This window comes from Anticarsia gemmatalis, chromosome 9 (genome assembly GCF_050436995.1).
Source record: "Anticarsia gemmatalis isolate Benzon Research Colony breed Stoneville strain chromosome 9, ilAntGemm2 primary, whole genome shotgun sequence".
In the NCBI taxonomy this organism is placed as follows: Eukaryota; Metazoa; Arthropoda; class Insecta; order Lepidoptera; family Erebidae; genus Anticarsia; species Anticarsia gemmatalis.
Window position 1 is genome coordinate 11338051 of NC_134753.1, and position 27034 is coordinate 11365084.

The following is a 27034-nucleotide window of genomic DNA, read 5'->3' on the forward strand; positions in this document are numbered from 1 at the left end:
TGACTGAATGTGAGTGACATCGTCTGTCGTATATAATTATGTATTAGTATGTATTTTTTATTACTCACTAACTAGTGTCCCTGTCTGTATCCGCGTTAGAATATTTCCTGACACGAGGTTTGTTTGTATCAATTCAAATTATTGTTTAAAAAATCACCTGAATCTGTTTTTGGAGTAAAGTAGTGGGAGTGAGTCTATGTATGTATTTTGGAAATAAATAAATCAATTACTGAAAGACGTAAAGCGAGACCTTGATGTTGATAAAATAATTCTTTATTGCGCAATATTATTACAGGATAGACCTAACACGGACTTTCTCAGTTATATTTTTAGGTACAATAGTTAGGATTTATTAATATACAATGGCGTAACAGTGAGAGTAATAAATTCAATAATACTTTCAGGTTCAAAGATCATCCTACGCAGCATCAATGGGGACTTCCGCTCGGGTCAGCTGACTGCCATCTTAGGTCCCTCAGGGGCCGGCAAGAGCACACTCCTAAATATACTGGCAGGATATAGGTATGTAAAAAGTTCTATTTTTATAACATGTTTGCTTTAACTAGACATATCAATTCGTAGCAACATTAAAGATAGAAAAGCTTTCAAATAATAAATAATCAATACTAGATAACCAATATGAGAAAGTATTTACCCGACGTCAGATATTTATGTTTCGTAAATAAGAGATGTTCAGTAGCGCGATTCTTTACCATAGGTATTAATGAGTACCGAGAGTTTGACATTTGACAGAGGCGTTAACTGGACTTTCGTACCAAATTTCGCGAAAACTATCCGGTTGTCGATAGTCCGTAGGGATAAGAATCGCTCAATCGCAATCATAATACGGTTTTTCCTTCAAACAAAGTTGTTTGGCGGTGGAAAAGTAAGACTCAAAAATGTAAATCGATTTAAATTAAAATATTGTTGCCTGCTTAGTTATTTTTTATACTCGTAATAAACAAGATAACTATGATAAAATCTTTCGAAATGAAAAGTATGATTACATGTGTTTTCCGAATAGGAACGAAAGCGTGACAAATATGATTATACGTTTGAGATGTAACTTGCAAAAATTACGGTTTGCTCGCTCAGAAAACAGATTTTCCATATTAATTTTTTTACTGTATTCTTCTTGCTTGGGTTAATTAGGGGTTGAGATATTGTTTATGAATGTCAGTCGATGAGAGCACATATAGATAGCTTCGTCTGCTATGATAAAAAATAATAATATGAGAATTTAATAAAAATTTTACAAAAAAAGCGTTCAAGAAAGATTTACACGAGAAAGGTCATAATGTGACTTTGGCGATTATTGTTTTGGAAATTCTCAGCGAAAATGTTACTACACTCAAATAATTATAATTCAATTGTTTGTTATGTCAGATCGCTATTTATTCAGTATAGGTTTGTTGCACACCGTCATCTGTTTAGGTACCGACCTAGGTATTTTTGTTATTCTATCAAAATAAATATAAATCAAACTGATTGTAGCGGTGATTAAATGCAAATTAAATTATTAAGATTTCTAAATATTAAATGCATTAACTAAACAAAAAGTTATTATTCCTTCGTTCTACTACACGTGACAAACTTCAATAGCATAAAGCGAAATGCAAATTTTAAGAATATACAAAATTATTTCAAATAAAAGCACGTGTTTGACATTTAGATTACTATTTAGGTATTTCGTAATTAATAACACATTTTCCCCAATTATAATATTGACGTCATATTCCAAAAAATATCTAAACGAATAAATTTTCGATCTGTCAAAGAAAATGAATTGTTACCTTTATTTATTATACATCAATATCAAGACTTAAGTTGCTTTTAGGTAGGTATATAAAGCGAATATTTAAAGATGACTGTTATCTAAAGCTATCCACCGCAACACAAATTGAAGCGACATGCTCAGAGAAAATTTGTAGGAGCAAATATGTAAGAAAAGTTTGTTTTACATTTTCAAAATGAAATGAGATTACGATCCCATAAAAACGGACGATTGTAGTTCAGATTTTTTTTCAAAATAATATATAATGTAACGTATGCAATATTATATGAAAGAGCAACTTTAGCGTATTATACAAGAACGATTTTTAAATATTATAATAGATAGGCGCTCAATATTCAAAAGCTATTCGAACTTACCCAACAACACTACGAAAAGATGCAAGCGGCCAAGAAACTTAAATTCAAACTTGAAAATCTCAACTTCTAAGTAACAATTACATGAAAACTACATAACGATTGCAGAAGTATAAATTGCAGGTTCAAGCGAAGTCGAGGCCTCGGTTAATTGCTGAACATATTTGTATAGCCTGCTTTATTTGCATGACTGGAGATAAAGGACAAACACCATGTTATGTGTTTTACTTTGATTTTGCTTCGACTATGTCCATGGTAAAAATTGACGATACTCGAAAATACCGACTCCACAGAAACGTGCTACTGCTTAGGTTTGGCGTTTTCAGTAGAGAAACGAGAGTATGAATTATTACCTCAGCTAAGAGATACATATAACACTATAGACCGGCCTCTTTACCTGGCTCCTACAAAGGGTGATCATTATAAGTCATACTGAAAAGTTGAAATAATTGCAGGTTTGATTTGAAATGCATGGTCACCTAGTGTCGTCCTATTTCAAGGAAACAACTTTTTATGTTTATTAATACAGGATCCATATAAAGTTTCTTACAATTTACTGACGCTATATACTAGGAGTCATTATGTACTTAGTTAATTATTACGCATATAAAATTTTATGGGTAGTAAAGGTTGAAATCTAAGTAGGTAAACAATGAGCTTACGTCAGCTAAGTGCAAGGAAAATCTTAGCGAACCTTTTATATCTTCAACAAATATTGATAGACTAATTGTTTAATGGAGTAGGTATCATGTAAGCTTTACAAAGTTACATTAATGGAAGCAATCAATTTCCATTAGTTCTTGAAAAGAATTACAAGATTCAATATTCTTTTTTATACGGCTATAAATGTATTAAGGACGATTGGCGGGTTGACAGGTTGGCAGGCTTCAGTAGCGCAATAAATTTCTCTACAGTTGGTACTGTCGTGTATCGAGAGTTTGACATTTAAAATGTACTACCAAATAGTTTATTACCAAAATAGTTCCTCTGGAGCCCACTAAAAGCTCTGATTAGAATATTGTGAAAAAATTCTCGATAGCGATTCGATCCACTTCGACAGTGGTAGAGAAACTTTTTACTTTTAAGCTACAGGTTGTAAAAACAGCAACCACCCTCAACTTTGTACAGGGTGCTGACATGGATGGTGTAGCTATAGAGTCTACAGCATGTGTTATCCTTGTATGAGGACAAGTAAAAGAAAAAGAATAAATGTATTCGTACTATGAAACTGCTGATAAAAAGTTTTTTACTTTGGAGAACGATTACTCAGTCTTAGTATCATTTCATTAATTGGACAGCTTATTATGCACCAAGAATTTGGAAATAAAAACATAAAAATAAAAACATTCTAAAAATTGCAAGTTACATGATAAACAATTATTTTCTTAGATAAGACAATTTTATGTAAGAAATAAACAAGTCCTAGAATAATTATATAGAATTGAGGGTCAAAACATAGTCAACATACTTTGTACTCTGTAATGCTATATTTATATAGTTACGTATACATAATAATAGTATAATTTATAGTAATTGTATGTTTATTCTCACCTCTGCGTATGTTATGTGCTTAGCAACAAGAATATCATTGTAAGTCAGAAACAATGTCATAAAATAAGCAATTCTATTGCAGATTTTTCTAACGTCATAGTTTTTTATTGAATTTATACTTTAAGTTGATCTGTGTATAGCTTTGAAATGTGAATTGCTAAGTATTTCAGAGTAGGCGTTAAATTTAAATTTAATTACATTACAGCTTACGTGTTGATTTATCCAGTAGTTTGAGATTGTAAAAAAATAACATCTAGATATCGAATGTCCTAAATTGTACTACAATAAGATAAAAAATTAAATGCCTCTATTTTATCGTCTAGAATGCCGTATCTGTACGTAGCATAAAAAGCTTGACACAATGTTCGATAATTTCTTCTCTTGTCTTCAGGGTGGCAGGCGCAAGTGGCGTCATCTCCACAAATGGCGAGCCCAGGGATCTCAGACAGTTCAGAAAACTTTCCCGGTACATCATGCAAGAGGATCTTTTACAGCCATATATCACAGTGCATGAAGCTATGTCGATTGCAGCAGACTTGAAACTTGGTAGTGATCTGTCTAAAGCGAAAAAAGCTATTGTCGTAAGTGAACTTTACTGCTGGTATTTTAGCAGGCACTATAATATTTCATAAGGAGGAGCTCTACAGAATGATTGAGTGGAAACATATATAACAAGTGCTGCCTTGTAACTAAATTGCTAAAATAATCAAGTATATCAATTATTGGAGATATTAAAAAAAGGGTTTTTTATTTCAGGTAGAAGAAATTATACAACTTTTACGGCTAACAAAACCAAGGAACACAGCAACAGAAAGGCTATCGGGAGGAGAAAGAAAACGGCTATCAATAGCCTTAGAATTGCTGAATAATCCTCCTGTTATATTCTTGGATGAACCAACCACGTAAGCAAAGATTTACATCCTACATTTCTATCTGAATGAGCTTTACGAAAACTGTTTGCATTTTTCAAAGAACCTGTACTTTGATGATCGACTTGGTCCAGAATTTACTCAAAAGTGCTGACTCCTGGATCCTAGTAGATACACGACAATTTTTCCAATTCCAGAGGTCTAGATGACGTAGCATCATCAACATGCGTATCCCTCCTCAAGCGAGTGGCTCGTGGGGGTCGTACCGTCATCTGCTCCCTGCACACGCCGTCAGCGCGGTTGTTCGCGGAGTTCGACCACGTGTACGTGGTGGCGGGAGGCCGGTGCGCTTACCAGGGGACCTCGGCTGGAGTCGTGCCCTTCCTCAATGAGCTACAGCTGCCTTGCCCTAAGACTTATAACCCGGCGGACTTTAGTAAGTGTGTTATGCTCTCTTTGTACACGTTAATTTGTATTTATAACTTTTAAATGTTCGCGTTCATGTTTATGTTGCATCAAATGCGTGCTCGCGTTACTTTGTACTCTTTAGACTTTTGAGTGGTGGCTATAATCAGTTGTCGACTAAAAAGTTTGCCACTACGAAATCATTGAAATAATTCTAAGAAAAGTCGTTTAAAATAAGGTTTGTGGGTGCAAAGCTATAAAATAATGAGTGAGATTAATTATTTCACTATAATTTATTATAATTATTTTACTATTCTATCAAATAATTTGTGTTTTAGTTTTTTTGGCAGTTTATCATTTTAAATATTTTTAGAATGATCTTATGTCCTGTAAGGTACACAAAAATATTGCCATTAGGTACACTACCTGACTAGTCGGAAATTAATCGAATTTTCATTACTAAAAGTTCTTTACTCTCTTTCAGTAATCGAAGTATCAAGCGGCGAATACGGTTCACACGCAGACCGCATGGTATCCGCCATAGAAAACGGCAAGAACCAAAGCTGGAGGACCTTCGACATGGAAGAGAGTGAGTTACAAGAGATGGAGATAGAACAGCTGAACACGGGTGGAGTGGAGAAACACAACTTCAAGCATGGATGTTCGTCGTGTCAACAGTTCGTTGTACTGTTGAAGAGGATGCTCTTGCAGACTGTTAGAAATAAGGTAATGAAGATTTTTTGCAGCTTAGCATAAAGTAATATTGATCTAAATATAACTATTGACAATGAGGATATTATTTAACAGTTTTAGTATTTGACTAAAAATATTAACTTGATGTCGATTGGCATCGTATACAGTAGGTAACAGTGCAATCGGATTGAAAAGCATTGAAAATTACTAGCAAAATATGGTACCATCAGAATACGCAGGAGGCGCTTATTACTAACTTCATGGTGAAGTGGAAGTAGGAAAGTGCCCCTCAGCAAATTAATTAATTTTACTATCTTTGACAGCCCTTTTAGATCTTTGATTGTCGTGTCATAAATTATAGCAAAATATAAAAAGCTACGGAATTGTTTCAACTTCCCTACTCAGTTATCAATCATTTAAATCGTATTTTTATATTGTTTCAGAATTACTTATGGTTACGGGTTGGATTACATTTATTCATCGGATCTATAGTAGGCCTGTTGTTCAACCAAATGGGTTACGACGCCTCCAAAACTATCTTCAATTTCGGATTCTGCTACGCCTGTATTATTGCCATGTTGTATATACCTATGATGCCTGTGTTACTTGCATGTAAGTAGACAATGTTAATTTATTTTATTGCTACATTATGTCCATTGCTGTTCAACAGGTCTTCTCGCAGGAGGAAATCCGTATTTCCTTCTTCCCTATGAAGCATTGTTCAATTGTCCAACACACTAGTCAAGTGTGGGTCGGATACTTTGGATAAATTAAAAAATTGTATGAAGAATTTTCAGTCATGAAAGGTCTATTGCGATCTTTTCTTCAGATAGATTAATAGTCATATCACACATCACTTTCAAAAGTCATTTAAGTTGTGTTGCTTTCGAAATTTAGACAATTGCGTGGGAGTCGACCACTTCAACCATAAAGTTATTAGCAATTCAATTGCATAACACTGTCATTTTCATCAAATAAATCAAAATTTTCTTTTTTCATATTTCAGTTCCTACCGAAGTCCAGCTGGTAAAACGCGAATACTTCAACCGCTGGTACGGTCTGAAGGCGTACTACGCAGCTCTGGTGTGTTCCCGCACGCCCGCCACGATATTCTTCAGCCTCATGTACCTCGCCATCACCTACCCTCTGACGTCACAGCCCATGGAGCTCGACCGCATCTTCATGTTCAGTACCACGTGTATACTGATCGCGTTGATATCTGAGTCTATGGGCACTGCTATATCTTCCATGTTAAGTGTTGTGGTAAGTATTTGATGGAGTTGATTATTATTAGCACTGTAATAAAATTATAAAAATCTGCCTGTATGCTTCGGTGGTCTGGGCGATAGAGTACACAGCTCCTGATCATGTGGTTTTAAGTTCGCTTTCCGGGTCAGTCAAAGCACTAATAGGCTTGTACAATATACATTAGAATATTCTCAATCAGTAGCCCAGAGTTTGGTAACGTGCCCAGTATTAGGCAATAGTGCACCTGCACTTCTTAATAAGTTTAATTGGGACTAAAATTATAAATAGTAAGCCGTGTAATTCATTCTCTTCTACCGACGCTCTAGAACATAAAAAACGTAATTTTAACGAAATAAATTAATATTATTGATCAAAACACTTACAATAAAAATCTTGAGATACTGAATTGTTATATCCCTTTTTCAGAACTCAGTATTCCTGGGTCCATCACTAAGCGTACCACTAATGTTGTTGGCTGTGTACGGCATCGGCTACGGCGACGACCCGGTCCCTACAATATGGAAGCTGGCACGATCTTGTTCCTTCCTACGATACGGTATAGAAGGACTTGTGGCCGCTATCTACGGACCGCCACGGAACGACCTCATCTGTCCCGATCACGTCGAGTATTGTGAATACAAGAATGTTGCGTGAGTATTTTTGTTGGCTTTTCTATCTTTGGGTCCCTAAACAATATTTCTTTTATAAATTTTCAGATCGGTTTGATTTATTCTTTTTTTATTTCAATTGTCTGTCATCTTATAATGGCTACATAATAATATATAGCAACTTTTCTAACTCGTAACAATCTTATTTACAGCTGTTTGGTTAGGTTACGTTAAATAATAGGAAACATGCCAGAAGTATATAATTTAATTACTAGGGTAAATTATCAAGTGTGCTTTTAAGACGTCCTGCGGCTCTTATAAAGAAACTTTAATTCAAAACAGACTAAACCATGTTCTTTTTAAAAAATATACTTCGTATCTTAAACGGACATTATAAACATAGAAGATTTTTTTATACAAACTTTCAAGAAAATCCACCTCGAATATTCGACTTTTATAGTAGAATTAATATTACAAACTTATAATACAAGAAATTCCACTTTATATCCGTCTTGAATAGGCGATCTACCACTGGGAGGTTTTTTGTCCCACTTCAAATCGCGCTCTCAAAACCGATCACTATTACATAAAATTTGAACGTATCTCTTAAAAAAATCTCATTTTAAAGGTATTTACCAAACCTCGCATTTATGACATAAATACTTCACGAATGTTTTATGATTTATTTGTCGCGCTTAAAGCTACGGTTCCAATAGTCGTAGATGACTAGTTGTTATAATATTATGTTTTTGTATCGGACCACCTGAGTATTAGTTGGGCTCCAATTTGTGCGTGGAGTGGACGGTATTTACGCAAGTTTTAACATGCTTCTGAGGTAAGTTTTTCATGAAATGAGTTTTGGACACCGTGAGCGGTTAGCTTGGTTGCAAGTTTTACATAATGAACAGAGTAACGTATTGTATCGTGTAGTTAGTATGTCGTAGATAGTTAACTGGATATAAAGACCTGTAATTATCAAGTAAGTTAATTCGGTTGTTGGTTAATTATCATGAAATAATCATTTTGTCATCATTACGGTAGCGACATTGCAGTATCGAATGAGCCACCGTACTGTTGAATGCCTGTATAATCTTCATTTAATGTATCTTAAATAAATCATTTTTTGTTTAATTTCACATTTATTTTGTACGGAAACACAAATATGTATAATATGTGGCTTAGTTATTGTACTGTGGTTTGACGCTAGATGACGATGTATATAATTTCTAGCTTACGCATATTTTGTACCGCAGTGTCACTGACTCAGACTTCATGTTTTATTATTTTGTTCGAGGTATAAAAAGAAAAATTTAAAGACACGTCTAAGCAGCAGAACGTCTTGAGAAAAAGAAGATACAATTTTCTACGAAAGCTCTAAACACACAAAGCACATAATTATCAATTATCTAAATAAAGCATTCGGGGTTGGGGTGAAATGTCAAGAAAAAATTTCGCCAACGCAGTGACGGAAAAAGCTCACTCTGAAAATTTACCCATTAATTACTTTAGTTACTATTATCGTAAAGTAGCATATCCGATGCATGTTTTGTTAACATTATCATCTAGTAATTCTTGATATGTACGTAGCAAACTTTAGAAAGTTCATTAGAACCGTAGTTTTCCTATTATTTTTCTTAATAAACGTTTCTAGCCCTCAAAAAAAATGTATTTATAATAATAATACGTTTATTTTAATTTCCAGTTACTTCGTCAAACTTATGGGCATGACCGGCGTGTCATTCTGGACGGACTTCATCGTACTTGTTTGTATGTTAATCGCCATGAACCTCACTGGCTACTATCTACTGCGGCAACGACTCTCGCCTAACTATGCCTTCAGAGCCATCAAAGTTATCGGCAACTTCATCAAGATTAAGATGAGCTCTGTACATTAATACTTTTACTATTGTAGCATTAAACTCATGACAATTCATCAATTTCATTGCGAAGGTTTGGTCCATTCTCAATTGCATGAAGTTAGAAATTGTTGGCTGAGAAGGAAGTGAAATTCGTGAATGGTAAATATTGAGATGATTACTACCCGTATTGGTGAAATCCAATACAAAAATTGCATGAAATTCTTTAGAATTTAAGATAATTAGGTTAAGTTATTATTGTTAGGTCTAAATCTCTGTTTTTGAGATTTGCCGATATTTTTTTATGAATGTAATAGGATTTACTTTGTTCCTATTTATAATATTTTATCAAGTTTATTGGATGAAATCCAAAACAGTTTACAATTAAGTAATTAATAGATTCGAAATCAGATGTAGAATATTATAAAATATAAAATCCTTTGTAAATGGTGAGGTTATTTAATTTGAACCAAAGGATTCTGCAATCCCAGTGTGATAAAATTTTATTTGATTAATAATAATTTAAATAATTCTTATTTAAGTGGTACAATAATTTTGTATAAGATAGTTATAGTTTTCAAGGATGAGGATATTTTTAAGACTGATTGTAAACCATCTTCTTTGCTTGAAATAAATGGATAATAGGGTGTTTTTTACGAAACTTTTGTTTTACTTTTGTTCTTAGTTTGTATACAGGAAACAATGTTTTTGGTTTCGGTCTGAAATGGTATTTCGCACCGGACGCATTAAAATAAAACCAATATATTTCTTCAAACGTATTTTATTTACCAAATGTATCTCTCACTAAAATAAAATCACGCATTTGTTTATTAGTGAACAAAAAAATCCTCTCAACAAAATCTGACTAGGACAGTCAATGTTGCCTTAACAAAAATAATTTCAGTAAAGTTTACAACTTTTTCTTTACGAACTACTTATTGTGCTCCTAGGTGCTATCGTGCACTCGATGCAGATAATCGTTTCAAATCTAAAGTTATTGTAAGTCATAAGTCATATTCAGTTATAAGTACAAAGTATGCTACACCAATATTTACATCGTCGTTAGTATCAGTTTGGAATGTTGCTTTGAATGATTCAAGTGCAAAATGTTAGTCATTTACTCTAACTTTAATAATAAACTAATGAAAGCTGCCCGATTTACAACAAAATATACAGATATGTATTAAAATAAATGAGAAGCGGTATCTTTGAATTAGATCACCCTAGACGTAGCCTAAGGATATCGTCAAATTACATTATAATTATGAATAACTAAATACAATGTTTTTGAAGTATTTTATATTATCAGTAAAGGCAATTAATAGTTCTAAAAGAGATGCAATATTCCTCAATATATTTCGTTAATTTATGAGTTCACACCACACTGATTAGTTTATTTAGATGATGTTGTTATGTGCACATTATACTCCTGTACTCATTCTATTAGTATTCTATGATATTTTAAACATGTTATATTATACTTTTTATAAAATTCGTTTCAATCGTCTTTTAAAATATTGAGCATACATTGTGTAACACGTCTTTGTTAATTCGGATGCTGGAAGTCATCCAATACATACATGGCAGTTTTATAAGATGATCGTTTGATGAAACACTATTTACAGGTTGGTAACCATTCGAGAAATCGTTCACACGCTGACACTTTGGTAGGTCACACCTATATCGTTCCACAACAAAATGAAGAAACATAGAAAAATACAAAAAGTATATATTTACAATAAATTAATACTTCGAGAACTAAATTAACAAAATGTAAATAAAAATATTTAACTTAACGAGTATTAAAACAATTAACCTAGTTTAAAATACGAGATTTACCAAATTAATATATTAAATTAGGCCTTGGCTTCTTTTGGGAAATAATTTTCTTAACTGATTGCTATAACAAGATTATCGTTTACAGAGAACGTATTTTTTTTTATTCTCTGTAAAAAATAATATTGTAACGCCCTAAAAAGATAATTGATTTAGCAAACTTATATTAAACTTAAAATTAGCGCTTGTGATCATTACTTGTACTGTAAGGCGAGAACTAACTGTTCTTAACACGCTATTATAAAAAGAAAAATCGAAAATTAATTATACTAATAAATGAATTGAGAGTGAAAAACTCGATTGATACAGATCTCTTATTGAGATATTAGTCGTAAACTTATGAATAGGGAAGGAGTAAGTGTTAAGCAGAGCAATTATATCGACATTTTAATATTACTAACGAAGAATAATAATTCTACAAGTGATTTTATAATTAAGATCTATGTAATAATCACTCTATTTAAGATTTACTCCTTGTAGACTTATGGAGGATTAAAATATGATAAAATTCCGCTAAATACAAGCTCAATATCAAAAGAAGGATAACTGTGAGATTTTCGATAACTTTTTAGTATTATACTATAGTTTAAGAAACTGAAATTGAGCACTTGATTTTGATATCAGAAAAAATGTAAGTAAACCTTATATTAACTAAGATACACAAAAGTTTCTAGGTACAATTAATAGTATATAAAACGGTGCAAACTTCCAACACCTTTCAAATTATCTTTCTGATACCCTTAAATGTAATTCTTTACAAATATATCCACATTCCACGTTCCCGGCACTTATAGTGTATTAACTATAGTAATGGTAACTACGTTAAACTAAGGTATAGTATAGTTACTGAATATTTCATTAATAGTCGATATACATGATACATAATAAATACATAAAATATAAATCATAATCATAATGAGAAAACAAGTGTTAATATCATTAAAATCAATAATAAAAACAATATAAAAATATGAAATGTCAACGAAAAATGTTTTACAAAAATATAATAAAAACAAAATGGAATGTTAAAAGTGTAAGACTTAAAATAATATTTACAAATGATTATTTAGTTTGGCACCTTCTACGTGAGGAAGAGATTTGCGGTGCCGTAATACTAGAGGTACTGAAATAATAAGTACCTAAGCTAATACGTGATGTAAAGCGAAGTGATCCAAGTCTTATTTGTGACTATAGCCCTGATAAATTTACTATCAAAATTCGAGAGGACCCAAATATTCATTCGCCTAATTCTCATCAACAATTTATTCTCAATCACAGATCTTTATTACGGAATGTATTTTCTAGAACTAAGAATAAATTGTTTATAATATCTCGTCTAATATCATCTCTGAGATATACAACTCCGAAGAAACCGTTTCTTCCATTTCAGATTCATAAAGCCCTTTCCCTCATTTGGGATTATACAAGTTATTATATTCGAGGTTTCCTTCATGGTTTTTTCGTATCGAGTTTTGGTTAAAACGTGAACTGTTGACTTGGTTTATCTTCATCGCATTGATCAACGTAGAGGGCTTGTCGGTTTGAATCGAGACATAGCGTGTCGAGTTTGGCATGTCTGATCATTAAGCCTTGTCGTTTCCAGAGCTGTGCTTCGTCAGCTGGATCGCAGCCGGCGAGGACGGCAGTTACACGGTCTTCAGAGGAAAGGGTAATGCAGAGACGGTGGTGTTTAATTTGACCATTTTCGTAGCGCCATTCTTGATTACCGCCTGTGTAGTGGCAGGGGTACATACCTGAAATAAATCGAAGAATCCATTTTATATAAGTGTTAGATGCTAGAGGCTTGAGTCTGTGTTTACTTCGTAAAGTCGTGGAAAGAAGTAATATTTACGCGTTTACGTTTAAGCATTGACATTTGCACAGCAGTGATTCGTAATCAGATAATAATGTTCGTATTTACAATGAACTAACAGATGTACATTTTGTATTACTTCGTCATTCTGGTCCCGTTTCAATTAATAGATAACGATGATGCGTTTGCCATCTGTTTTATTACGCATACCTAGTTAGTATAATTTATCCGCACGTTAGTTACATAAATGAAGTTGTAAATACCTCCTGTATTCAAATTCTTATCCAGTCTTGTTACTTGGATCACATAGTTACAGTATTCTCAAGTTATAAAAGCTTATAAGCGGACATTGAACCTAAAACCTTCCCCATTTACCCAAAAACCTGCAGCACCTGACCAAAAAATATTTCTAGCCGTTTATATTCCTTATTGGTTAGTAATATCATCGGAACCAACCTATAGTCCCATCCACCAGATGCCCCATGGTATCCAAACACTTGACTCCTTGCCTGATCACGTGTGAAACTTGGGTTAAAGCCGGTACTTGCAGTTCAGGGTACACGTGCTCCAGGTACCAACGGAACGGCTTGCAGTGTAGCTTTTGGCGGAGAGATACTCTTTCGGATATGCTGCGGAACAAAACAGTAACAAGTTTAGATAAGAACTCGTAGTAGTCGAAGTAGTTTGTCACACAAGAAAGTCGGAATGTCAAAAGAAAAACTTACATCAAAACTATTGACGTTAGCAATAGCAGTTTTCTTTCTTGTTTTGCCTTCATTTTCAACGATTAAAATTTCCACATTTTGCGGTAAATTTATCTTAGCAACACACTTAAAAATAATTCGCTACAAAAAGATTTGTTTCGTCTGCTTAAACTATAAAATGTATATAGTAACAGATTTAAACGGTCCCAGGTACTTACTCTCCATAATTGACTTGTTTAGCAAGAGGTTGTGACCGGTAATACAGTTCTTTGTAGTCGTCCATCCAGACTTCAGCAGCTCTCCTTGTGTTCCTGGCGAAGACAGCTCCGGAGCCTCCCGGGAAAGTGTAGGGGTGGCGCTTGCGGAAAACGTGGCCCACCCTCGAACACGGAACGATTTCGAGGGAACCACCGCATTGCCATACCCTGGAATATTAAAATATTGGTGATTAAATTCTACTAGTTACTTAAAATTTTATGAAACAGTATTAAAATTAAATAGTAATAACAATTTTAAATGTTTCTAGGAACTATCAAAAGTCTAAAAGTACGTCGAATAAATAGAGATGCTGAGGTTTCTACGAAAAAAAATCTAATTTTCTTGGGATCTGGTGGTAGGTAATTTTTGTTGTTTGTTACGTCCCATTTACTTCAAACTAATCAGCAGATGCTGATTAGATTTATCATACAGTACAAATCCTTACCTAAATGAAATCTCAAGGTTCTCTCCTCCCCAAACGTCCATTTTCATATCATATTTGCCGAGCTTGGTGAAGTAAGTCCTGTCCATGCTGAACAGTCCTCCGGCGATCATCGGTGTTCTGATCACTTGTGTTGGGTCACTGAGGCGTGCGCTGCGCTCGGCGTGAGATAAGTACTCCCACTGGAATGTACAAGGTTTTGCTTAAATCTCGGCTAAATTATTTTAAAGACATTTGGAAGTGTGTTTGTTTTTTTTAATATTTGATGGTTATGTTGTTTACAAGAACCTACGTAACCAATTACGTACGCTGCCAAAAAAAAAAAGGTTTATCTCATTTTATTTGAATACCATTATATCTCTGCCCTATAATTTTTGTACAGCAAAGGTCTAAAGTTCAACGTTTAACTTCAACATATTCAATTTAAAACACATTAGCATACCCAAGAGTCAAATATTACTAAACCACACATCCGGTGGTAAATCACTCCAATAACCGTTGCTATGACAGTGAGTGCCGGTTCCAAGCCTGTGGGCAGTTTACCTTGAACACTAGGTTCCAGTCGAAGCCGCCGCGCAAGTCCGCCGACGCGCCGATGTACTGGAACGTGTCCATACTGATCACGTCTATCACTGGACATACGACACGGGTGGGGTCCTGTGAACAAAGAAAAATACTTTTAATATTATAATAATTACTACTATTAATCTGGGTAAAACCGAACATAAATATAGAGCTCGATTTCTGAAAAATAATATTCTATATTTGACCCCTGATTTCCCATTATAATATTCTTGTTAGATTTTTCTGAGGAAGTATAACAGACACAGGTTTATTTAAACATCCGAATCTGGATTTTGTTACGTTTTATACTCTAAAAATTATAATTCGTGTTAGTTAAATAGACTTAAATATACTCTAGAATGCAGAGTTTTGTGGTTAGCAAATCAATCGTCACAATTCACATCCTAATCCACACGCAGATCCTAAATTACAAAGACGAAGACGTGGAAGAAGGTGAAAAATCGTTGATTAGAAGAAATTCGGAAATAGGGTATATCCGCGGAAATCTCCGGATGCAACATCATTTTATTGAAATAAATAGTTCATGTTCTAGTACCACTACTAAAATACAAAATTGAATGGCTCATTATGACAAGTTATTTTCTACAAGCAGCGGAAGTTAAATCATCGTTTTATAAAAATTACAATAATTTCAATTCATCACACAGAAATTATTTCAAGTCACACGGTTTCAGGTCAATTGCGTAAACTATTAAATTGTTTATTTATTTCTAGCGTTACAGTGTAGTCACACAAACAGTAATTGGATGGAATAGTGTTGCCAGGAAATTGTTACTTCAAGCCCAATTTAACATTGGAATTACTTTGCACCGGAGATTTAAGTTAGGTATATACAAAACGCAAATACAATACGCATTGCAAAATGTAATTTGGCTTTTAAAATAAATAGAATAAACCTATTTAATATCACTGCTGAGCACGGTCTTCTCCCAAAATTCACGCTGTCCAAAAGCGGGTTCGGATTTCCTACAAGACATGTTCTATAGAACTCTCACTAATCTTAGCCATCAAAGTTTCATCCAGATGGTTTCTCTTCATCGCTAGAATAAGTGATAATTGGTCAAGTTATACATGCGTATATTTTATAACATTTAAGTAACTACAGATATTTATCAAAACCTAAGCCCTTCACATTTGGTGCCTCTTACAATACAAGGCTAGCAACGAAAAACTGTTCTCTGCTTTGCTATTTTAGGCCTTTCTGTTTCATGTCAATAATGGTTTACATTTGAATGTCTTAGGATTAAATCTGTCAATTGTTTATAGGTAATAACAAAAGCAAAGACTCTAAAGTCTTAGACACGCCCAAAGCAAATTTTTATATACTTGAATCCCCAATGGGTTCAATAGAATCTTTCTTCTATACGCAATGCGGAAAACACTAGTAAGATAATTGCCAAATTTCCAAACTTCTTTGTTAAAAATATATATTATTATAATTTTTCTTTTCCCTCCTTCAATGCATGCATATTTGATCACGTCGGAATTTTGTATGCAGATCTTTAGTGACGTAGCCTAGGCATATTCTGGTACATTACCCTGACCGAAATACGTGAGTTGTGGTCCACACTTTCAGGCCGGCTGATTGATTATTATTATTCTCTGAGGTCATACTCGTTGCATAACTTCGACTTTTGAAGATGCTCAAGGGTTCTTCTCGTCTCTTGTTTCAAAGATTATATAAAATATTTCTTTTTAAAGCCTTTTTTACGCACGAACCGAATACTAGCCATTAAAATTAATTACCTGTTATGAACTACAACTAAAGAATTTGTTTCGTAGGCCAACTTTCCAAATTGGCTAAGAGGTCGGATATGCAATTATTTGAAACTTAAATAAAACAATACGAAACGAATAGAATAATTAAATAATTATAAAATTAAGCTATATAGGACGAAATCGAGAGCACAGCTCAAATTATAAATGAAAACTGACGCAACGAATATGAATCTTTTGGGTATCAGAAAACAAAGTTTTACATTCGCTCTCTACTACCTCAAACCGACATTATAAAAAAAAGTGTATTTCGGTACACCTCTACATACAACCTCAACTATAACAGTCATAAAGCCATAAGGTTATGGTTTGTGCCAAAAATAACTCGTACAATTGAAAGCAGACTTAACTTTATCGTAATACCATTACTATTGTAGAAATATTCACACCTTTCACCGTTCACATAATCAGGTAACAATCGTAGACAATTCCTTTCTTTCAATGCCAAGTGACCCACCGTGTCAAGGTTGTTACGCACAAATCTAAAATTATACTCGAAGTGAAACTCGATTGGATATGCAAATACGTGGTAATACACTTGAATAAAAGTTGTAGCGATAAATACTTAAAGTACTGCTTTCCAGACGATCGAGTGTAAAGTAAAAGCTGAACATTGCATAAGTAGAAGAAAATATGAGATTATAACTTTATTAAATTTCGTATTTGTTGATGAATTATCGACAAAATGATGGTTTATTTATTTAATGTTTGTGTTTATTTTTCAGTATTTAACTACACTTCACGCACTCAATTTTTTCCAGCCCTTTTTTTCGTAAATTATACGCTATATTATATTTATACACTCAATTTTCGTTACAGCGTTATGATTTTTGTGATACTTTTTAATAAGTTTACCCTTTATTTGTAATGGCATTCAGAAAGTACAGATTAACTAAAATTTAAAACCTTGATCCCATAAAAGGTGTCATTAGTAAAAGGGAGGCTCAAATGAAATCAATTAAAATTCCTTGTACCTGTTTTAAGGCTGGGCATTTTATTTATAAGATGGGCAATGGCCACTTAGTCTGCAATGATATTATCGGCGCCAACGTCTTTATTTATGCACCTGTGTAATGTTAATAAGGATGCGATTATATTGAACCGACAATTTTCGAATTACTTGATTTCAATTATGACTTTCTTGGCCTTTCATAAAAGATTAATCTTTCGAAAGCATTACACCTACTTCCGTTAAGTTTCTGATAGAAGGAAACTGTAATGTAATCAATAACATCGATAAATATCGTGGGTATATTTTATTGCATCCGAGTTAAAATAGCAAGATAAGTGTTAACTTAGTTTTTCGTTTTCGTTGTTGATTTCTTATTCTGTTCGACTCAAAGGTATAAATTCTGAATTTCTAAACATCCTAATGTATCTTCTTTTGACTACATCACCTTTTAATGGCATATCTATGCATCTAATTATTGAAATATAACCATGTTAAGTACAATACTGCAGACTTAATTGCGAGTAAAACAGTTAAATATAAAAGACGGCAGAATGTACATATGTATACATACGAATGACACCTAGCCTAACTTATATACTAGTGTGGTGAAGGTAGACTAAGCCGGTGTGTTCAAGGCATGCAGTAAATCAGATTGGAGCAACCGCCCGTTGCGGTGAACGGCGATGAGTCTTGCAATTCTGTGTAACGTTTGATCTCAATAACCATCTGATATCGATATATTACCAATACGTTACTTTATGAAAGATATGTAATAAAAGTTTATAAGACATTCTATGTAAGTATGAAGTCTTCCTGCATTTAAAGTGTATGTTCTGTTAAAAAAGCGGTCATCGAGATCAATTTTTAATGTGGGTTTGCTATCAGCATGTCACATTTGTATATTTATGCACCTAATAGGTTTGTCAAGGTTTGATAAGTTTCAGTCATTTTACTTTTAATTAAATTTCAAAAAATGTCTCTAATTACAAAGAAGGATAACTGGTTACATAGGTAATGTTATATTATACTCATTATAATACTTAGAATTTATATGTAATAATATTTATAGTATTTAATAGTAACTGCTCATGTCTGCAATTGCCAGTTTCTTCACACCGATAAATGTAATGACTTTAAGTGACAAATCGCATATTACCGGTACGTAGTAAATCAAATGAGAGTATAATATACAAGGAAGTCTGTAAATACTTAGTTACACAATATACTATCTTACATTCACTATCTTAATTAACATAACCCACATTTCGCTAGTCATATAATTAGATGTAGATAGTGAAGTAACAAATTCCGAGCATTTTCTAAAACTTTCCTGACAAATAGTTACAGTGACAGTGTAATCGAAGTTAAGCTAAAGCTTTATGGACATATTTGTTTCTGAAACAATACCCATGATATCAATTCGAAAGACTGTCTGGGACTTTCAAAGCTAAACCGTAAAAATGATTTTCATGAAATTTTGCGCTGAGAAGTTATATATTTTTACTTTGTGTAAAATTTGTGTTTATTTTACCGAAGTTAGACGTGAGCGGAACCGCCTGTTCTTGAATGTCTTGTAAGACAAATCTAGACCGAAACTGAATCTATTATAATGTCAAATACTTTACGGTTGAGGTTAAAAAGTAGAGTTAACTTTATTTATTCTGAATAAATGTAATTAGCAAAAGTCTGCTAAGTATGACCTAGATATTTTATAGGCATTCACTAGTGACTACTCGCGGTTGGTTTACGTTAGAATCCAGGGCACACACTGTCTAATTGGTGTGGCAAACTATCGTGAGGAAACCTGCGCCTCTGAGATTATTCTGAATATTACTGAAATACACACAATGTGCCATTTGGCTGAAGTTGATATATTGTGTGTTTCTTTCAAAAGTCTTGCCATTGTGTAACGACAATAGGTATTCTTAACATATCTACATTATTCGAAGTCGCATTATAAACGGATACGCGACCACTGCAGTCTAAAGGGATATAATTATTTATGAAATTGTTTTAAAATACTACTCCGGTGTTATACATTTTTTTAAGTACTTAAAAAAATGCACAGACAAAACTTAACAACAAATATACATTTATGTGCAACAGAGGGCTACAGCTCAGTGAACGCTGTGCTAGGCAAAGCACTGATTTCAGCTGCCTCTAATAATATCTCAATACTATTTAGTAAGTAATGAGATAGTCGTCAAACTACAGCTCATATTGTTTAGTAATAGTGCGAGTGCGTTGCATTGCAGGCAGTTAATCAAGCAGGAGTCGGGGTGAAGGGATGCCGCTGGTTGCACAACCGCCCGCTATCTTCCGTTCACCACGCTTGAGCAACTGTCACGCAAGGAACAGGCGCCAGCGATATTTGATACAGATACTGTGTATTTTGATAGGTGTAGTGTGTACTGGGTTTGTGATACGATATGGGTGTAAATAAAGGTAAAATGTTGAAGAAGTTCGTGCAATAAATAAGGCATATAAATTCTGGCTTGCGATTAAGATGTGTGTGGTTTAAAATTGCCATTGCACCACCTGTCATTGTTACTAACACAAGCTTTCGAATACTAACGCAAGCTTATGTTAAGGACTGGAAAGTAACAAGATTGCTAGTACTGCATTGTGACACTCGATGCTCGCCTTTTACTAAAACATATTCGTTTAATTTAAATCAGATCATTAGATTTCAATCATATCAAATAGTTTTTTTTGTTTCAACGAATTTTACATTACATTATGATCAATACATCAAAACAATCAATAAAAAGAGTATACTAAGGCTCAAAAATAATCTCGGAATACTTTAATTGTTAAAGTTAATCCATCCCGCATCAATCTTCTAACTTACACCTCCCACAGTACGATATCTGTAACATTACGTGAAGCGCTTACTTTCAACGCTACACATTTTGCAACGCTCTAGCCACCATATTGGTTTAACGTTTTATCTTATTAGCGGCCAGTTCCGTACAATAGAACATTTGATTGATGATCGCATACATCATTTGTTTTACATATTTTTTCTAATGATGAATGGTCACGGCTTTTTTGAACGAAAGTGATTTAGGGAGATTGTTTGATAAATTGAATGTAAGGTAGTAGGTCCATGTTAGATGCTTTTTCTTTTGTTTGGATGATGTTGTTTTAGTTGAATGATGGCTTGTTTTGTTCAAATTTGTCTTATGTATGCTTTCCAAAGTAAATAAATGGTTAACTTGAGTTAAGGCTGGTTTTCTCACGTCTGAATAAATGTCGGTTACAAGGGTTATTGTGACAGATTGTAATATTTATGGGCTATTTTTCAGACAGATAGTTATCCTTAAGTACTAAAACCGATGCATACATAGTGTGTTATATGGATAATTATGTTACTATATTATAAGGATCAGAAAACAAGCTTTTAATAATTATCATTAATAAATGCGGGTTAAATTACTCTTATTAATCACCTCAGTGTTTAATAATAAGAACTGTGGGACGACGAATTACGTTACTAAAGCATGTATTTATACATTGCAAAAAATATATATGTAGAAGTTTCCAAGTAAGTCTTATTTATTTATATATGCAGTAAATATAAATCTTGTAATTTATCATTATTTATGCGTAACTAGTATTGAAAGTCCTGTATTATAGAGCTTCAATAAATATGAATACTAGTCGTACTAGTTATAAATAAGAAAGTTTTATCTAACTTGTCAGACATTTATATAAACGTACACTTGATTGACGTGAAACATTTACAGCCAAATTGCTTTATTTGTTTTTTTTTGTTTATTTTGCTGTATTTTACCGCCCGAGTGGCAAAGAATGCAACTGCAGTTCAAAAGGATCTGAATTGTGGGCCCGGTCTAAGCTTTCAGGAGATATCAGCTGATATATAAAAAAGGGGAAATATGCTACTGCAATTCTCGAAAAGAAAAATTCACAGTGTTCGTAATGTGGGCGTAATATAATTGAGTTTTATCAACGTGCATATCTATGTAATATGTGCCCGCAATAGGTGTGGTTGACATTATAAATTAATTGAATACATTTTTATATGTATTAAAGTTAAATTATATTAATTTTTTACTGTGGCAAATTGCCAGTACCTATCGTCTGCCGAATTAAAAAGTTTCAACCTGCCATAATAAATAATACCAATTCATTTGCTCGTATTCAATTTGCTGACCTTATAACCTTCAATATAAACGAGTATCATTATGAACTCCGCCAAAGAGCTTCAGATTGACCTTACATTCATTTAACACAATGTATAATGTCAATCAATTGACATACAAACAAATTGAAGTCGTTACTTACAATTACATAATTTATAACAAAATCATAATGAAATTATGAATACAAAAGTCTGTCTGTCTTTTCAGTTTTCGCGGTTAAACTACTGAACTGATTTTTATGAAATTTAACTTGGAGATAGTTGAAGACTTGAGGTAAAACAATGTCAATGCTTTTTAAAGTACAATGTAGACTACTACATTGTACTTTTAAAATCATCCACAAAGCTGTTGAAATAGGGGACAAAAGTAACCGCGTATCAACTAGTGTAATTTAAATTGATAGTTATTGAGATTTGACAAGTAATCGCGAATGCATCAAGATTGCGGTTTCATGCAATCGTTGGATAACCGCAATTCAAAAGAAGTGATGATCGGTGATCACCTTGATTGACACCATATCGGTAATCATTAGTACTTATATTACATCAGTGTCTGTGATACATTCACTTTAATCGAGTTGAACTTATGACCTAGACCAATTGTCGCCTACGTCGATTAGTTTCAGGATCTACGGTTACTTGCTGATTTATTTGCAACAACATTTATTTTTAGCGCCTTTATTTATTCAAAGAAAGAAGGGAATAGTTTAGGTGATGTAATCATTATATTTGTAGCTGCAGTGGTACTTATTGAAAAATATATACTCTTTCTTATAATTAATAAGACAGTGACAATGTAACATTGGTAGTCTCTTATAATTTATAAAAACGTGAGTTCTAAGAAACCAACAAACAAAGGCCAGTTTCCCACAGACAACCCTTCTCCCGAAACAAGAATCGAATCCGCATTTGAGTGGTTATGATAGAATTCAATTCGAAATCGTTTGGTGACCAAGAAAACAAGCTCACTTATCATGCTATAAAATATTTAATTATTCAATAGTTTAACTAAATCCCAGCCTAAAGTAATAATTATTAAGAACAATCTTCCAAATTACATGCTTTTAATGTAACGACTTTCGGTTTCATTTATCGTAACAGTTTTACTCCACATTATAACATGAATGTGTAATTTTACACTAACGTGTGTAATAACAGGTTGTTATAATATAATCACGTGGTAACTATGATGTTTCTCATTACTTTTATTGATAATATAACTAGCTTACTACTTCGCTTGCGTCTAAACTTTCAACACCTATTTCATTAGGAGTTGATTTTAAAAAAGGGTTATTTTCGATTCCGGGTATTAATTTATAAAAATAAACTTTACCCTCGAATGTCCCACTGCTGGGCAAGGTTCTCCCCCGTAATGAGGGATGAGTCCACCACGCTGGCATTAATTTATATCTATACTTACTTAATTTTATTAACATCGATTTAGCAATTATACAGTAAACGGGTCACAAATGGACAGGCAAAAAGTCGAATTCCAAAACTCCATTATAAGTGACTAGCTGACCCGCGCAACTTCGCTTGCGTCACATAAGAGAGAATCGGACGTAATTTTACCCATTTTTGTAACATTTTTACTGGTACTCTGCCCCTTTAGGTCGCGGCGTGATGATATATAGCCTATAGCCTTCCTCGGTAAATAGGCTACCTAACAGTGAAATAATTTTTCAAATCGGACAAGTAGTTCCTGAGATTAGCGCGTTCAAACAAACAAACTCTTCAGCTTTATAATATTAGTATAGATAGGTACGTAATATTATTTCTTCCGCTATAATATTGCAGGCTTAGAATTTTGATAAAAATATTCTTATTTTCACTATATTCCAACAATACTTCACAGAAAGTAAAACAAGCGTACTCATTACTTAGTTGTTACGTCACAACCGTCAGTTAAGTTAATGACCATGATTTGTGGGCTGTGGGTAGTGCGCTCTCGATGCGGCTCAGCTGTGCTTGACCGATTTCTACTAATTTGGTATCGAGTATTGTGGAATGTTATATCAACTGTTTGTTTATGAGGGCATATATTTTCATAGACGGTTTGATTTGTTGATGATAAGTGCCGGATATCCGACGACTAAGGTAGTAATAAATCAAAGCTCCTCTTCTATAATCTAGAATATTTATGGTCGCAACATCTTCTGTACGAGTATATTAATTTTACATTTGAATCTTATTCAGCACAATGACAACACTCCTTGAAAATATGCTTGAGGTGCTGACAGACGACAGTTTTTGAAATAAAATACCGAGGTATTTAAAGCTGTTCGATAGCTGATTAAAGATTGGTCGGAAATTGTTTCCTAAAAGTTTTGACAAGACTTTAATAGTCAACATAACTTTTGAAAGATAAAACCTGAAAACTATAGTACCAAAAATGTTTATTATCAACTTGTGTGTTGTAAAATAATTCACAATCTACAAAATTACCATGCTCACCTTCGGTACATCTCGGTGAGCAATAACCCTCTTAATTTCGAGCCCAAGGCGATCACCTATGACTTTTCCAAATTATTTGCCTATTAAAATTTAATTATTATTTGCTGTACGTAATAATGATGAGTTAATGAGCAAATTAAAGATGAAGGATGAATATGTTTTCTATAAAAAAAATGCTATAAAGTGTGGGAACAAGAACTTGGACCGATTCAAAGCCGCACTTGGTCAGCTTGGTGGAGTCATCGCCATACTCCTCCCTTATTCCAGAAAGAATCTCTTATCTAACAATAGCACAGAATTGGATGATATTATAGACATTCTATACTCAGCTTTCCCTATATCTGTTGACAAAACAAATATAAGTCATATTTAAGTTTCTTATCAACACTAAAGTACTGTCTCAAGTATCTCAAGTGTTGTCAAACCACGCTCCTATAACTCAATCAATATTTAGTTTGACGTACTCTTTAAATACCTGTCGAAAGTACAAGTATTCGACCTTGAGTTACTGACCTTAGTTCTGTTGGCGGAAGTGTGTATGTCAAGTGGAAATATTATATAAGTAAATAGACAAAAGAATGATGATGAAACTTTTAAAGTCTTGAAGTTATAAATAATTTTGTCTAAACGTCTTACGCTACTTATGTCATCGAAAGGTCTTACTAATTACGTAAAATTATTAACGGCTTTTTTAAAAGGAGGCCTTTTGAAAGACAACAGAAGTGTTGCTGTAAAATACAGTAAATTTAGGCTAGTTTCGTATTTTATGAATAAGTTTAGAGTCAGATAATTTATCTTCTGCTAAATAATGTGACAGTAACTGTCAAAATTGCATCGCATAAGCTATCTCATAGATGTATACAAATTGTGAAACCGGGCCTTAGTGTCCTTACGGTCCTTATTAATTTTAAAAGTATTTAATGTGATATTTATATTAATCAAAATCATTCACAAATGCAAAGTTATGTAAACACGTTATCTATAGCTTTAGTATTATGGAATGTTTACCCAAATAATCAATATTCCTAAAAAAACATAATGTATTTAAAACTTCTTATACCGTTAGGTAAAATAAAGTAAAAACAAGTAATCTGATAACAAAATAAAAGTAATTTGAAGCTTAACAGTTACTCTCAAAGTTAAGTCCCTGTCGACCGGCTAGACGTGTTGTCATAAAAATGAAAGAAGAATAATTAATGACCTTAATTTTTTATTCTCAGCTTTGTGAAAAAGAAAAAAAGGTCCTTTCGCCATTTGATGATTTATAAGTAGCTAATCCTATGCCTTATCTTAAAAAATATCGTGTTCGTCTTGATATTTGTAAATTGATTATATAAATAAATAAATAAATATAAATAAATATTGTTGGACAACTCACACACGGTCATTTGGTTCCAAACTAAGCAGAGCTTGTACTATGGTAACCAAATAACTGATAAACATACTTATATATTTCTAAATACATACTTATATAGATAAATTGACAACCAGGCTCAGAACAAATACTCGTGTTCATCACACAAAGATTTGTCCCGGGTAGGATTCGAACCCACCACACGCGGCACTACGGTTGTTGCGGCGAGGTGACCGCTTAAACCACTGCGCCAAACGTGCAGTTATAGTTAGTTATATATATGTATATAGTTTGTTTGGTCTGTTTTTTAGTCAGTCTGCTGTTAAAGTTCCAAGTCGTCACCTATTTTTAGACAGTTAACGCCAACTTTTGGTTAACTTAACCTTTGTACCTGTAGTACATGTTTGTCAAATAACATAATATTTATTTTTAAGGCGTTACTGTCCTCTGCTGGGCAAGTGTCTCCTTTCAAACAGGGGACGATAACCGAGTGGTATAAGTTGGATCCGTGGTAAGTGGTCCACAGTTTGAAGCGAATTTACTTAGTAAAGTTAAAATAATCTTAACATATAAACATAGATACAATAATATTACATTCGTTATGTACGTATTGCAATAACTTGATGATTAAGACCACACATAAAACGTATGTGTAATAAATTATTGTAAAGTTCAAATGTTATGGTATTTGGAACAACTTCAACTGTTATCGCAACGATATTTTTATACAACGAATGCTTTCAATTACGTGTTACTGATAAAATGTACAATCGGTATTTTGATGAAAGTTAGTCGAATGAAAGAATGATTATGTCAAACTCTTTTTTTTGTGCCCGATTTCTTGTAATTTACATTTCAAAAACGGCTTAGTTGCTCAGTAACCTTTTGCTCTGTGCATCCTGATAAAATACTTTGTTTCAGTATGCCAATAGCAACTGCAACATTTCAGTGGATTGAAGCTCTACTCAATGTTAAAGCTAAGTGTCACAGAAACTTTACGCTAACAAACAAATAAAGATGAGATGGCCTTTAAATTAAGGTATCGCAGACATAATGCAATACTTACTGGAGCTTACACCGATGGAATAGATCGGTGTAAGCTCCAGTAAGTAAATATCATTGTAATGCAGTATTCGCATTGTTTAATTCAAATAATACGTAACAGGAGTTGTAGCAAACACGTCCGGAATTTAGGTCAGTTTGTGAATGCCGCCGATTCAATCTGGTCGAAACATCGAGCTGTTCAGAATAATTCAACACGATTTATTCGTGTTCTGTTGTATTTCACTCTGTCTATTTACAACTTTAAATAATTGT

At 33.4% G+C, this 27034-nt stretch overlaps 2 protein-coding genes across 4 annotated transcripts in view; one reads left to right on the plus strand and one right to left on the minus strand.

The window, feature by feature from the left end:
- The window catches only part of LOC142975274 (ATP-binding cassette sub-family G member 1-like), a 44908-nt gene extending 34869 nt beyond the window's left edge, over positions 1-10039 (plus strand). The window contains exons 3-11 of the mRNA XM_076118015.1: positions 405-522; positions 4091-4280; positions 4456-4601; positions 4766-5004; positions 5458-5699; positions 6110-6278; positions 6673-6929; positions 7341-7564; positions 9225-10039. Of these exons, the coding sequence (XP_075974130.1) occupies positions 405-522; positions 4091-4280; positions 4456-4601; positions 4766-5004; positions 5458-5699; positions 6110-6278; positions 6673-6929; positions 7341-7564; positions 9225-9417 (1778 nt within the window). The 3' untranslated portion in view covers positions 9418-10039. The remainder of the gene's footprint in view (positions 1-404; positions 523-4090; positions 4281-4455; positions 4602-4765; positions 5005-5457; positions 5700-6109; positions 6279-6672; positions 6930-7340; positions 7565-9224) is intronic.
- A 104-nt stretch (positions 10040-10143) lies between these two features.
- Pgant2 (polypeptide N-acetylgalactosaminyltransferase 2) overlaps positions 10144-27034 on the minus strand; it is a 119064-nt gene continuing 102173 nt past the window's right edge. For 2 of the 3 annotated variants that reach the window (XM_076118016.1, XM_076118017.1), the window contains 5 exons: positions 14975-15088; positions 14435-14613; positions 13950-14156; positions 13484-13656; positions 10144-12968 (listed from right to left, as the gene is read on the minus strand). In XM_076118016.1, coding sequence (XP_075974131.1) covers positions 12691-12968; positions 13484-13656; positions 13950-14156; positions 14435-14613; positions 14975-15088 — 951 coding nt within the window. In that variant the 3' untranslated portion in view covers positions 10144-12690. The remainder of the gene's footprint in view (positions 12969-13483; positions 13657-13949; positions 14157-14434; positions 14614-14974; positions 15089-27034) is intronic. The other variant, XM_076118018.1, reaches the window with a different exon arrangement.